The sequence below is a fragment of the Pleurodeles waltl genome, chromosome 6 (assembly GCF_031143425.1).
Source record: "Pleurodeles waltl isolate 20211129_DDA chromosome 6, aPleWal1.hap1.20221129, whole genome shotgun sequence".
Taxonomy (NCBI): domain Eukaryota; kingdom Metazoa; phylum Chordata; class Amphibia; order Caudata; family Salamandridae; genus Pleurodeles; species Pleurodeles waltl.
The window spans coordinates 1,323,539,362-1,323,554,832 of NC_090445.1; the positions used below are offsets into that span (position 1 = coordinate 1,323,539,362).

The 15,471-nt window shown below is 44.2% G+C and overlaps 1 protein-coding gene across 3 annotated transcripts in view; it reads left to right on the plus strand.

The window, feature by feature from the left end:
* Positions 1-15,238, plus strand: part of SHLD2 (shieldin complex subunit 2) — a 567,669-nt gene extending 552,431 nt beyond the window's left edge. For 2 of the 3 annotated variants that reach the window (XM_069240624.1, XM_069240625.1), the window contains 2 exons: positions 12,880-12,995; positions 14,529-15,238. In XM_069240624.1, coding sequence (XP_069096725.1) covers positions 12,880-12,995; positions 14,529-14,701 — 289 coding nt within the window. In that variant the 3' untranslated portion in view covers positions 14,702-15,238. The remainder of the gene's footprint in view (positions 1-12,879; positions 12,996-14,528) is intronic. The other variant, XM_069240626.1, reaches the window with a different exon arrangement.
* Positions 15,239-15,471: the final 233 nt, after the last annotated feature.

The window sequence follows — 15,471 nt, forward strand, 5'->3', positions numbered from 1 at the left end:
CACCAGTGGCGTCGGTTCTAAGGTGGAGGCAGTGGCATGGCAATGGCATCGCCCATGGTGCATGTATTCACAAAACCGGGTCAAAGAAATGCTGCACTGGTATTGAAGCTGATGGTGCAGTGCCGGTCAGCGTCATAGCCAGGTCATGGGCATACATGTAGGTTGTCCATATGGTTTAGAGTACATGGCATTTAAAAACTAAGCTGAATCTGGACCAGATGTCTGTAAGTCGGGGTATGCTGGCATTGGTGCTGCGTAGGAGGCTGAAACTGGTCCTGGTTCCAATGATCTGGATAGAGGCGGGGCCAGATTCAGAGTCAGGTCCAGCAGGGTCAACAGAGAGGGGCTTCTCAGAGGGATTATCACCCGTTAAATATCCACTAACCCCAGCTCGAGGTCAAAGGTCCTGTGAGAGTAGGAGAGTGATGTGGGGATTTGCCTCTAGAATGCTTGTTTGTTTTCTTGTGTTTCTTCTTTTTATACCCAAAGGAAGAAGATGGCAGTTTAGAACAGTGCCTGGCTCTCTTTGGTGCAACCCATGAAGAGCTTTGCCTTGCGCTCCCATGAAGAACTCCTTGCTTGGAGTGCTTAGACATGAAGCACAGGCCTGGGAGTAATGGTCCAACTCTAGGCACCAGAGGCATGGTTGTCCAAGTTTGTCATCTGTCTCTCGTAATCTCTACAGGGTTTAAACCCAACTACTTGGGAGTAGACATTGGTACTGTACAGTGTTAAAAAGGTTGTTCATTTTGTGAGGAAAAAATCCTCAGAGAGAGTGAGCTCTGGATCTGCGTTGCAGGCAGCAAAAAAAGGGAATTGATGAAGTTGCGCAGGAGTGGGCGCCATATGACTTCGTTGACATCACAAGACACCACTTCCGGGGACTGGTGATGTGAAAGCTTTGAAGTTTCCAGAACCAGTTGGGCACCTGGATTTGTTCTACAAGTAAGGAATCTGTAGATAGAAGTATCCATATGAACAGTACTTGTCATGAAAACTTGCCTAGCCGCCGTTGAACTCCTAAATTCCACAAAATTAGTCTGACAGCACGCCAGACAGGCTACCTCTCTGTCAGGTCTCAGCAATTGACCACTGTACAATGGCACAAAGAAAATCAAATCCAATTTGCAACTAATATTGTTTTGCACATGCATCCATTCATCAGGAACAAACAAGATGTGATTCAAAATGGCACAGGGATCACACCCACAGAAGCATGGTCTGTTCTGTTGTTTTAGAGCTAAGAAAACATTGAAATCATGATAAATCATGATAATAAAGTGTTGTGACCGCCACCTCTAGGGGCACGTGCACATCCACATAGGTTTTTAAAGCCCAAACAGAAAAGTTCTGATTACTCAGATTTGAAATGTTAGGAGTCAGACAACCCTCTAAAAAACTTTCATCTAAAGGACAGGTATTGTATATAGATGCAGAACTCGGCACTGCTGCTATTTTACAAATTATTGTATAAATTCCACATACATTTTGTGCAACAGAATGTCATTGTTATTGAAATCCCTGCAGCGATAATATAAACAAAATAAACATCCGGAAAGGTCTAAGCGTATTTGAGCACATATCCTTATTTCCCCTATTCGACTAGGCAAGTCCTTACCTAAAATGTACATATGTGTCAGCTCCATGATTGTTATATAGTGGCTGAATGGTTATTAGATGTACCCAATCTAATATTTCTATTCCCAGCCATGTACGTTTTTTCTCATCCCTCAGAAAGCCATTGGTTCTGCAGTTGCCTATCAATGCTTCAGCATGTTCCCTCAGTAATCAGTCCTGCTGTTTTACCCTTTCAAATCTTAGCATCTCTATATACTTTCCTGTACATTAACTTTCTATGGAGAGGGGAGGTGGTACTTTTGTGCAGCTTCTTGTATTATAGCTCCGGAGCACCAATAACGCCGCTGTTGCAGAAACCATTTCTGTATTCTTTTAAGTCTCACTAATGTCTGCTTATATCTTGGAGAATAATACTGTTACCACTGCCATTCATAGTATTAGTTTTCTGAGCACTAACATTGGCATGTGCTCGTGTGCACACACACGCACACACTCACTCTGTCTATCTCTCTCTCGCTCGCTTTCTCTACAGTGCCTTCCTGCCTTGTATTGTATTGTAATTGTATTGTAATCGTATTTATATAGCGCTTACTACCCCTGACGAGGCGTCGAAGCGCTTTACGATGAGTAGCACGCTACTCCGGTACCCAAAAGAATTAGTGATGGATTAGTATAATTTAATAAGGAGTACAGTTTTAGTATTATTATGAGTTAATTTGAGTTGCGGATATGAGAGTTTGTTAGTTAGATTGACTGGAGTGATGGAGGGGTGGAGGAGGAAAGAAATCCAGAAGTGTTAATTGGGAGTTTATCCTTCATTTACTCAATCCAAAGGCTTGAGATGAATAAAAGGGGGAGCGGAGGGGAAAGAGGATGTGGAAGGGTTAGGGAGAGCATAGTAGGAGGGTGAGATGAATGCAGGAGAATTTAGTAGGGTTGTGTGGGAGGTCACAGAGGTACAGTGAGGTTTGGTGAGTTAGATGTGGAGGTGGAGGGAGGAGCTTAGGCAGAGATGTTTAGGAGATGAAAGTGGTCGAAGGGATTTGGGATGAGTCCGAGTGAGAATGGAGGATAGTTTGATAGAGACATGACATAAGAGTGATGAGTAGATAAGTGTGATAAAAGAGAGCAGAAATTCATAGATATCTAGTATAACAACCCAAAAAACCAGGAGCCATGCAAAGATCCACAAACATGCCAGGCACAGAAACAACATATACACATACACATACATACACATATATATATATATATTTATACACACACACATATGCACATATAATACATAATTAGAATCATGGGTAAAAAATACTTAGTCATCCATCCATCATCCTGGTAAAAGGCGGGAATTCCTTTACCTACTTCGAGGGTGGACGGGGTGTGGCTCAGCGGGCGGAGCTTACAGGTGCTTTATAAAGGGAGAGCCTTCTACTCTGTGTCTCTAGCAGAGGAAGATAGAACCTGCGCGTCTCAGTCATATACAGATTACGCTCCAGTACATCCTCAGTTCACCTCCAGGAAGGATTCTAGATCTTTTCTGCTATGGGATCTCTGAGCGCACAGCCTTGCTTTATCTTTGCCAAGTCCAAGAGTTAGGGTGGCTTGTCCTTTCCAGAAGGTGAGCTTCAACTGCGGCATCTGCTGCGTTTATATTGTACACTAGGGGTACGTGATGGGCCATGGGGTAAACGTCTCCAGCAACCTTGTGTGCCTTTGGTAATGTTATTGTTACTAGTGCGTCTTTGTGGAGATGTCCTCGTGCTTCTGAGCATCAATAACGCACCACGTGAATCGGCGGTAAACGCAGTGGGGTCGTTTGGAAAGATGACCATCATCCTGGTAAGAGGCGGGAATTCCTTTACCTACTTCGAGGGTGGACGGGGCGTGGCTCAGCGGGCGGAGCTTACAGGTGCTTTATGAAGGGAGAACCTTCTACTCTGTGTCTCCCGGAGAGGAAGATAGAACCCGCGCGTCACAGTCAGATACAGATTACGCTCCAGTACATCATCAGTTCACCTCCAGAAGCTAAGCTTCAACTGCGGCACCTGCTACGATTATAATTGTAAGTACTTCCTTTGAGGATTAGTTTCTGTAAAATGAGCATCGTGGCATACTCAACCGGAGTATTTTCTACGAGTATGTCAGTAAGCGTTACCTAGCATGTTTCATACGCCCCGTTTATATTGTACACTAAGGGTACGTGATGGGCCACGGGGTAAACGTCTCCAGAAACCTTGTTTTCCTTTGGCAATGCGATTGTTACTAGTGCGTCTTTGTGGAGATGTCTTCGTGCTTCTGAGCATCAACAACGCACCACCGGAATCGGCGTTAAAAACGCATTGGGTCGTTTTGGAAAGCTGTCCATCATCCTGGTAAAAGGCGGGAATTCCTTTACCTACTTCTAGGGTGGACGGGCGTGGCTCAGCGGGCGGAGCTTACAGGTGCTTTATGAAGGGAGAAACCTTCTACTCTGTGTCTCCAGGAGAGGAAGATAGAAACCGCGCGTCACAGTCAGATACAGATTACGCTCCAGTACATCATCAGTTCAACCTCCAGGAAGGATTCTAGATCTTTTTCTGCTATGGGATCTCTGAGCGCACAGCCTTGCTTTATCTTTGCCAAGCCCAAGAGTTATGGTGGCTTGTCCTTTCTAGAAGCTGAGCTTCAACTGCGGCACCTGCTACGTTTATATTTGGAAGTGCTTCCTTTGAGGTTTAGTTTCCGTAAAATGAGCATCGTGGCCTACCCAACCGGGGTATTTTCTACGAGTATGTCAGTAAGCGTTACCTAGCATGTTTTATACGCCCCGTTTATATTGTACACTAAGGGTACGTGATGGGCCACGGGGTAAAAACGTCTCCAGCAACCTTGTGTGCCTTTGGCAATGTGATTGTTACTAGTACGTCTTTGTGGAGATGTCCTCGTGCTTCTGAGCACGAACAACGCACCATCGGAATCGGCGGAAAACGCGGTGGGGTCGTTTTGGAAAGCTGTCCATCATCCTGGTAAGAGGCGGGAATTCCTTTACCTACTTCGAGGGTGGACGGGGCGTGGCTCAGCGGGCGGAGCTTACAGGTGCTTTATAAAGGGAGAAACCTTCTACTCTGTGTCTCCAGCAGAGGAAGATAGAACCCGCGCGTCACCGTCAGATACAGATTACGCTCCAGTACATCATCAGTTCACCTCCAGGAAGGATTCTAGATCTTTTCTGCTATGGGATCTCTGAGCGCACAGCCTTGCTTTATCTTAGCCAAGCCCAAGAGTTAGGGTGGCTTGTCCTTTCCAGAAGGTGAGCTTCAACTGCGGCATCTGCTGCGTTTATATTGTACACTAGGGGTACGTGATGGGCCATGGGGTAAACGTCTCCAGCAACCTTGTGTGCCTTTGGCAATGTGATTGTTACTAGTGCGTCTTTGTGGAGATGTCCTCGTGCTTCTGAGCATTAACAACGTACCACCGGAATCGGCGGTAAAACGCAGTGGGGTCGTTTTGGAAAGCTGTCCATCATCCTGGTAAGAGGCGGGAATTCCTTTACCTACTTCGAGGGTGGACGGGCCGTGGCTCAGCGGGCGGAGCTTACAGGTGCTTTATAAAGGGAGAACCTTCTACTCTGTGTCTCCCGGAGAGGAAGATAGAAACCGCGCGTCACAGTCAGATACGGATTACGCTCCAGTACATCATCAGTTCACCTCCAGAAACTGAGCTTCGACTGCGGCACCTGCTACGATTATAATTGTAAGTGCATCCTTTGAGGTTTAGTTTCTGTAAAATGAGCATCGTGGCCTACCCAACCGGAGTATTTTCTACGAGTATGTCAGTAAGCGTTACCTAGCATGTTTCATACGCCCCGTTTATATTGTACACTAAGGGTACGTGATGGGCCATGGGGTAAACGTCTCCAGCAACCTTGTGTGCCTTTGGCAATGTGCTTGTTACTAGTGCGTCTTTGTGGAGATGTCCTCGTGCTTCTGAGCATCAACAACGCACCACCGGAATCGGCGGTAAACGCAGTGGGGTCGTTTTGGAAAGCTGTCCATCATCCTGGTAAAAGGCGGGAATTCCTTTACCTACTTCGAGGGTGGACGGGACGTGGCTCAGCGGGCGAAGCTTACAGGTGCTTTATGAAGGGAGAACCTTACTCTGTATCTCCAGGAGAGGAAGATAGAACTTGCGCGTCACAGTCAGAAACAGATTACGCTCCAGTACATCATCAGTTCACCTCCAGGAAGGATTCTAGATCATTTCTGCTATGGGATCTCTGAGCGCATAGCCTTGCTTTATCTTTGCCAAGCCCAAGAGTTAGGGTGGCTTGTCCTTTCCAGAAGCTGAGCTTCAACTGCGGCACCTGCTACGTTTATATTTGGAAGTGCTTCCTTTGAGGTTTAGTTTCTGAAAAATGAGCATCGTGGCCTACCCAACCGGAGTATTTCTACGAGTATGTCAGTAAGCGTAACCTAGCATGTTTTATATACGCCCCGTTTATATTGTACACTAAGGGTACGTGATGGGTCACGGGGTAAACGTCTCCAGCAACCTTGTGTTCCTTTGGCAATGTGATTGTTACTAGTGCGTCTATGTGGAGATGTCCTCGTGCTTCAGAGCATCAACAACGCACCACCTGAATCGGCGGTAAAACGCATTGGGGTCGTTTTTGGAAAGCTGTCCATCATCCTGGTAAAAGGCGGGAATTCCTTTACATACTTCGAGGGTGGACGGGCGTGGCTCAGCGGGCGAAGCTTACAGGTGCTTTATAAAGGGAGAACCTTCTACTCTGTGTCTCCAGGAGAGGAGGATAGAACCCGCGCGTCACAGTCAGATACAGCTTACGCTCCAGTACATCATCAGTTCACCTCCAGGAAGGATTCTAGATCTTTTCTGATATGGGATCTCTGAGCGCACAGCCTTGCTTTAGTTTCCAAAGAAACTATAAATAAATAGAAATATACATATAATCTGAAAAAATAATTATCCACATAGGCATATGTAGTTCATAGTTGTTTGAAAAAGGTGGTTATGAAGGAAAGAGCCAACTCTTGAGTAGTTTCCTGAAAACAAGAAAGTTATCTGTGGCTCTTATAGTTGGGGGTAATGAATTCCATAGTTTGGCTGCTTGGACGGAGAAGGATGTACCACCTACGGTCTTTTTCTTTTATGGTGGTGTTCTAAGGCGGGGTGCCAGTCTTGAGCGGAGGGTTCTTTGTTGGATGTATTTGGTAATTTTTTTTCTGATGAAAAGCGGTCCTGTTCCATGTATAGCTTTGTGGGTGATACAAAGCAGCTTGAAAGTGCATCTTCTGGCAACGGGTAACCAGTGTAGTGCTCTCAAGACAGGGGAGATGTGGGCTTGCGGCTTTATATGTAGTAGTAGCCTGGCTGCGGAATTCTGGATACGTTGTAGTTTTTTCATAACAGATAGAGATGATCCATGGTAGAGGCTATTGGCATAATCCAGTTTGGATAATACAAGTGAGATAGTAGCTTGCACCTTGTGTGGAAATCCGAGGTGAGGGAAAATGCATCGTAAAGTCTTTAAGGTGATGAAGCTTGTGCGTGCTAATTTGTCTACTTGGGTATTCATAGTTAGTTTGGAATCCATGGTGATTCCTAGGTTTTTCACTTCCTTGGATAATTGAGGAGGTGGTCCGAGATCGTCAGGCCAGACGCACAGAGGGTCATAATGTTTCCAGTCACCACATGTGAGTATTTCAGTTTTGGAGGTATTTAGTTTGAGATGGCTCCAGGTCATCCACTGATCAACGGCTCTGAGGCAACTGAAGATTTGAGAGTTTTCAATGTTTTTGGGGTCTTCTAATTGAAGTAGTATTTGTGTGTCATCTGCATAGTTGTAGCATGTGAGATGGAAATCATTGATCAGTTCTTGTAAAGATATCATGTAGATGTTAAAAAGCAAAGGTGAGATGATTGACCCTTGGGGGACCCCTGTTTTTGTGAGGTAGGGTTCGGATGAGAAGGGGGGTGAGTGGATGATATTTGCTCTTTTTTGTGTGTAACATATGGATTACACAGAAAAGCCCTACTACGGAGCACTAGGGGAAAACTGGAATCCTGCTTAAATAGTAATACAAACTTGAAATATGGCGATGCAGAATACTAGATTAGCTGAACAAGAAGGTTCGGTTAAGCCAGTACACGCAGGCATAGAAAAGCAGCACTGTTCCCAACATCAACAACCTGACCACAAAAAAGTAAATGTTGGAGAAGGGCATGAACTTTGCTAACCTAAACATTTAGCAGAAAAAGAACATGAGTTCTTAAACAGGTAACTCCAGCTCAAACTCAAAATGAACACTAGAGAAAAGGAGACAAGAAAAAGGACAACACTCCAGGAATACACAGATAAAACTGTACAGGGAGACACTAACTCACAACAGATAGCATTAAAAACCTATTCATTACATAAAATAAAAACATGCCTCATGACAGAAGCAACCAGTAGAAGCAGCATGCCCTGGAGGACAAAAATACCAACCATAGTGATAGACCCCAATGTTTTGCCTACCTCCCTCCACTTTTCTGAAACAGTTTTTGCTGGTTTTGGGACTCTGTTCACTTTACTACAGCTAACCGTTGCTAAGGTGCATATGCTCTCACCCTTAAACATGGTAACATTGGTTCATTCCCAATGGGCCTATTTGATTTACTTGTAAGTCCCTAGTAAAGTGCACTACATGTGCCCAGGGCTTGTATTTTGAATGGTACTAGTGGGCCGTGCCAAGCCTTAAAATCCCCTTTTCTACATATGTCACCTCTAGGTTACACATAGGACAGGGTGCTATGTGGGTAAAAAGGCAGGACATGTACATATGTGTTTTATATGTCTTGGTAGTGGAAAACTCCTAATTTAGTTTTCCACTACTGTGAGGCCTGCTCCTTTCATAGGATAGCATTAGGACTACCCTCAAATACTTTTAAGTGGTAGATTCTGATCAGAAATGGGCCATATTTAGTATGGCCAGAATAGTAATAGAAAATCCTGCTTATTGGTGAGGTTGGATTTTATATTACTGTTTTAGAATTGCCACTTTTAAAAAGTGACTAAATGAAATGAGGCAAAACCCCGTAATCCATGGACCTGGGTAATTAAATAAAGTAAAGTAACAGTGGTCCTTAGAGGGAAGTAAGACCCTTGTCTTCCAGGAAAAATATTTTAAATAATTTTTAAATAATTTCTAAATAATTATAATAAACTTCTCCTCTGAGTATAGTTATTTCAACAATTCATACTTTTAATTTAGTAAATCCATCTTCATTGCAAATAAAAACAGTCAACTCAGTATATTCAGGTGTTCTTTAGTGACGGCGCAGCGAAAGTGAATTGTGTGAAAAAATGCCAAGGTGCTTTATACAATATGTACACAAGGTGTGGTTAAAAAACAAGGTTTTGCGATCTTCTGTTGGACCCATTTTTACCTGGTGTCTAGAAGTCACTGTTTATCTCAACAATAATCCATAACTTCAATATGTTGACGTTTCAACCCCATATATAAGGACAAATTGATCAAGAGTCTTCAACAGGACTGATAGTCTTCATATAAGTAGCATCCACCAACCAGTCAGTATTGGTGTATTCATTGTGACTGTCTTGAGGATTTCTCTCATTTCTAGTTATTGTTTTTTTAACAACAGCCTTTTCCTGCGTGAGTCATTAATTTCATCTGCTCATCACTTGTGCGTAGTGTCTCTTCACATAATTCGTTTCGACACAGTGGAGGATGCCAGAAAGTGACCATTTATTTGCACTTAAAATCCATTTGTGCCTTACAGCCTGTCTCCAATCAAAGTCTGGGCTGGGCTGGGTGACAGCTTCCTTGTGCATTTCACCCAGACAACCACAATCACAGGACACTCATTCACACCTGCACTCATACGCATACTGAATGGGTCTTCCTGGGCTGGAAGGGCGGAGGGCCTAACACTTACATTTCAAAGGCAAGTGGCCAGCCCTCGCACAATGGACTGCCAAACCCCCTACTACGACCCTGGCAGACAGACCTGTACTGAAATGGGAAATTGTGCACTTCGAAACCACTCTTTGAAGTCTTCTCCCACTTCAAAGGCATTTTTGGGTATATAAACTGGGTCTCTTACCCCTACAACTCAGACACTTGTGGACCTGAACCTGCAACCTGTCGAGAAGAACTGCCTGGCTGCCCAAAGGACTCATCTGGACTGCTTAGCTATGAAGGCCTGCTGCTTCCTTGCTGTTGCCCTGCTGCCTTCCTGACCTCTGACTTTGCTAAGAAGTGCTCTCCAAGGGCTTGGATTGAGCTTGTCTCCTGTTTTCTGAAGTCTTAGGGCCAAAAAGACTTTATCTCTTCAAGAAACTCCTTGCCCGCCTCAAATCGCCACACAGCCTGCTGGAAATGATGCACAGCCTGCCTTGCGACCGAGAAATTGCCACAAAGTCGAACCGGAATGACGCAGTCTGGCTTTCCCGAGTGGAATTTTGACGCAGCTCTTGCCTTGCAACAGAAAATTCAACGCACAGCCGAACCGGAACAACGCAGCAAATTCCCCGAGTGGAAAATCAAGGCAGCGCCTGCCATGCGACAGAAAATTTGAAGCGCCGCCCTCCTGGATCGACGCAACGCCTGTGACTTCTTCCAGCGCACCCATGATTTCCCCGCATCGTCCCTTGGCATCAAAAAGATCCCTGCATCGCAGTGAGGAACCAAGACTGCCCACCGAAAAACGACGCAAGGCCCTTGCAGTGGAAAGAATTGACGCAACATCTGTGCCGCATCGGAAAATCAAAGGCACACCTTATTTTTCCACGCATCTCCTCCTCTGCGGTCTCCGTGTATGTTATTTTTGACGCAAACCAAGTACTTTGTCTAATCAAGAGACAAATGTTGATTTTTGAGATTTAAGATTCTTTTTAAACCTGCAAAAGTGATATTTCAGCTTGTGATTACTGAATCTTTATTGTTTTTACCTTATTTTATTCAGATAAATATCATCTATTTTTCTAAACCTGTGTGGTGTATTTTATGGTGTTTTCACTGTGTTACTGTATGATTTATTGCACAAACACTTTACACGCTGCCTTTTAAGTTGAGCTTGACCACTCAGTGCCAAGCTACCAGGGTGTGGGCACAGGTTAATTTGGATTGTGTGTGACTATTCCTGACTAGGATTGTGGTCCCTACTTGGACAAGGGTGTATACCTCTGCCAACTAGAGACCGCATTTCTAACACATAGTGATTGTGCTGCCCTGACGGTACAAGTAACCATCTATACCTGGGTGTGCTGCCATTGAAACATCCAGCTTCAGCAATAGCAGATCCCAACCATAGGAGTGTGTGCTGTCTGTTGTGTCCATGCCATCTTGATTGCCTGGGCGCCCAAGGTTTGTGGTACCGTGTGGGATTGCACTTTTCCTGGGGCTCAGAAGCTACTGCAAGAAGTCCGCAGATGTGGCCATGGAGTCACTCTCGCATGGGGCTGCTTTCACTCAAGCTCCTTGTTCCTTCAGCTCCTGAATGGCAATCACCTGTCTAATGGTTTGCAGCTGCCTTTTAAAGTTGCTCCACAGCTAGTTCACTTCAGGTTTTCGTTCTATTTCCCTTTCTTTTTCTATCATGGCTGTTTCATTCTTGGTTTCGTACTGACTTTTCCAATACAGTATGTTTCTTTCATGTGGTTCGTTGATCCCATTTCCTTCTCCTATCGTTTAGTATGTCAATAGTCAGTTGGAGAACATTATAACGAAGCTGTGTTCCTTCCCTTATTTCCTTGTTTCCCCCTTCTCTGATCCTGACTCTTCATTCCTGAAGAATTCCACAGTCGGACTCCAGATTACTGTTTTTCTTCATCCCAACGAAGTCTTTGTCCAGCAAGGAGTTTTTTTTAGGTTTTTGGCTTTTCTTCCTGAGGAGGTGGCAGCTTTTCTAGGGCACCTCCCTATCATATATTCCGTTGTATGGTGACATTATGGATTCCGGAAGCAGTCCCTGTACCTCAGACAGTGGAATTCTTGGACCTGGTTTATGGGTAGACGTCCAGACCATAACACTGATTTAGCAGTAGCAGCCACCAGCAGTTGCCAGTGGTGGCTGGCAGGTGATCAGCAGTCGGCAGCAATAGATTTGTCTGCGGCCATGGGGGCACAGAGTCACCTTTTCTTAAATTGTGTGCTACCTTGGGGGCAATAGTCAACAACAGAAGTATGTGCAGCCCTATAGGCAACAGCCGCTGGGGTAAGCTGCTCTAGGGCCCCAAACGCCAGTCAAATGTATGTGTGCTAACATGATGTCAGCAATGATCAATCCACAGTGGTGTGCCATGCCCTGAAAGTAGCCACACCAGCAGTAACAGTTAATGCTGATTTTGGGTTAGCAGTAAACAGTCACAGTTGAATGCAGTGATTTGGGGACATCATTTGTTCAATATATACTGTACTCGTGCAACAGTCACCATCTGCAGCAGTTGATTTAGCCCGGTGGCTGCAGTAACCTCTACTAGGGATGTGCACTATTTTTGAAGAGGTAGCCCCAGAAAGTTTAGTGCTTGCTACCCTTGGGCAGAAGTCAGTACCCATCATTGTGTGTGTTCTGCCTTGGATGCAGCATTCATCTGCTAAGCAATCCATCACAGTTGGTGCAGGCAGGTATCATCGGCGGAAAGAAGGTGTTGCTAGAAAGGCTAGTCATAGGCACTGAAATTACTCCACATAAAGGTGGCACACTTTCAGGGTTCCTCCAAAAGACAGCCCTCTAGTGGATAGACAGGGGGCCACATAGACCCCCAGACATCCTCCTGCACATGGGTGCTCCATGTTTCACCTGTACAGTGAAACATAGAGCTGCTCTGTATTTTACTTGAATGCACTGCCCTGAGGGCATTCAGGGCAGCAGGGGTACACGTAGTATGGCCCACTGACCCTGTTTGCGCCTGGCGCACCTTTTTAAAGGTGTGCCTAGGCACAAAGACGAAACGTGTGCTGTATTCATAAGACAGCCCCTGGTGTTGTGAGACTGCTAAGGCACTATAGTAGCACATGGAAATGAATCACCTCATTTGTGTTTGTAGTGAAAAGTATTTGAATTGTAATTAGTGCAAGTAAATCCATAAGTAGATATATGATCACTGTCTTTTGTACAAAACTGCATTCTGAAAACATTAGATAACACTATTTGCTTTCCACTTTACAATAACTAAATCGGATCTAACTTTCCTTAAAATGCTGTCTCTTTAGAGTGCATGTTCCTCCATTTCAAAAACTAACTCTTCACGCTTTCGATTTAAAGTAATAGCATATACTGTATTTGATATTTTAGACCAGCACTTATAACCGCATATGATGGAGAATGCGAGATCCGGGTTCACGTGTTGCCTGAGATGGTCGAGAAGATCTTTCTCCATATCCCTCCCGATTTGCTGAACAGAAGCGTAGGTATGTCTTGAATTTGTGTCTATGTGCTTTAACTGTTGGTGAAACCATCAGAACCTGCTATGTTCTTTGTTTGTCTAGTTTGTTTACAGAGTAGTCTCATGTGTGTTGTTTTTCAAAGAACAACACCCCTGCCACAGGAGGGCTTGTTTTTGGAATCACAAAATCAATGCCCCCTGTGCGCTGGGAGTGTCATCCTAGCACAAGCCATATTTTGTTCCTTAAATCCTAAACATTGTCATGTCATCCATGCCGGAAAAGAAAAAATTACTGCCATGCGTCAGAATGCCCTCCCTGTCATCCGGCAGTCCAGTCCCATTGAGGATGATTCTGATGACTCTAAGGTGGCAGCTTCGCCATTATAACCACATTGTTTCTTGCACCTCTAAAAGTGGTACTGGAACTGAGTGTAGGGATGTTGGGACATCAGTAACTTTTTGATAGGGATCGATTACTGCCTATCCCACTATAACGCCCAATATGTCCCTAATGGGTATCTGCATTGCAATCCTTGGAAAGTTCCTACATTTTCCCAAAATGTACCAGACGTCATTATTTTGCCAGATTTTCTCCTAATAGCATATAGAAATTTCCTCTGTTTTTAGGACTCTCCTCAGACAGTACATGCACTGCTTGTTGTGAGATATGTTATGTTACAGTGTGCTTAGAACCCACCCATTACTTACACTTGGTCATGTCAGATACAGGGTTTACAATGGCATTTTGTATGGATTGGAATAAGTTAAAGGGAATCAAAAGCAATGTGAATCAGCAATACACAGGGAGTGCCAAACACAAATATGAAAAGTAAAGGAATTAAATAAGGAACAGAAATCTGAGATAGACAAGCATTCTGTTCAATCACGAGCAAGGGGCTGGCCGCAAGCCTTCTCTGTGTATTGCTTAAAAGAACCATTGGTCGTCAACAGCGGAGTTTTTAACTTGTCTGTTGCTCAAGACCGAGTATAACTGGCTTCATGCTGACCTCCCATACCTACCATTGGTCGTACTTTGACACTCTTACCCTGTGCTTTGTGGCTGATTCTCTCAGAAACTCATACTCTTGTTACTTGGGATCAGTTTTTTTTCAGAATTACAGCCTCTAAATAACATATCTGGGAAAGTAATGTAAGGCAAACAAAGGCGGGCAGAAGGGTAAGTTGGAGAAAGGAAGTTCTGCAGCACCTATCCATCCTCGATTTCTTCTTCTGTGTGTAGAGACGTAGAGGATGAAAAGGCGGTTTTGATTGGAGCAGCGACATAATTTCCAATTACTAATTGCCAAGGCGATCAAAGCAGACTGTAGCCGAGTGATATCCAAGAGGGTAGATGTAATTTGATTCCACACTGGCGCGAGTAGCTGTCAACAGCTGCCATAATTCTTCTGTACTGTATAATGGCAGTGCATAGGGGCAATATACAACCGAATAGTCATACCTAAACATACAATGTGGAACATGTTCAGTTTGCTGTGAAATGGAACACTCCTGCTGACAAACAAAGCTGATGGCCCCTTTCGTCCTTTGTCTTTCTCAGTCTCGTCCTCAGATGTGACTTATGGGATGGTGGTCGCTGATCTGTGCTACTCGCTGTTGGCAGACCCAGGCGACTCATACCGGCTGAAACTCAGGAGTCTCTTTGAGTTGGATGACAACAGCATGCCCTTGCAGCAGGATTTTCATTTGTTGGATTTAATTCCGGATCTGTGAGTCACCACTGCATGCAAATCCATCGGACTACACAAGCCCCAGGACTTGGGAGCCTCAAAATAATAAGGCCTGCTTCAAAATAAAACATCATACTCTATAAGAGATGGAGAGCAGAGCAAAATCATATTCGTACACAGCAATAAACATATTATATTCTAGTTATTAAATAGGTGGGTCCAGTTAAAAGGCAGGTGATATTACAGAGGTCCTCTAAGGTCTCCCATTTCCATATGTGGCTTTGATGTTCCTATTTGTCACGATTTAAAATCTTACTTGCTTATGCCTTTCACTCTTTTCCTTGGGGAAGCAGTGGCATCTTTTGAACATAGGTGACCAGAACCATTGATTTACGGTTTTACTGAAGGCAGGGGTTGTAATATTTGTGTGAATCTGAGGTGTAAAACTCATCAAAATGTATTCAGTACTCCAAATGACAGGAGTGCCAATTTTGATGGTAATAATTTAAAATGTGTTCTGTAAAGAACAGTTGAAGTAAGTGCTATGCAAATAAAATCATATTTACATTTGTATTACAAACTGCATGATTATCCTATGTTCAATTCGCGACAGCCATTCTCCTCTAGGAAAGAAAAAGAAGTGGATCCAAATATGTAGTTCTTTATAAAGAGATGCCTGATTTGGACAATTGCACACCAGACCCTATATCATGCTCCCATGCAGTCCACTGACTCAGAAGGGGTCTGTGCATTTATTTTTCCAATATTAAGTGCCTATGTTAACTACAAAAATCTCTGACTTATTACAAGGCC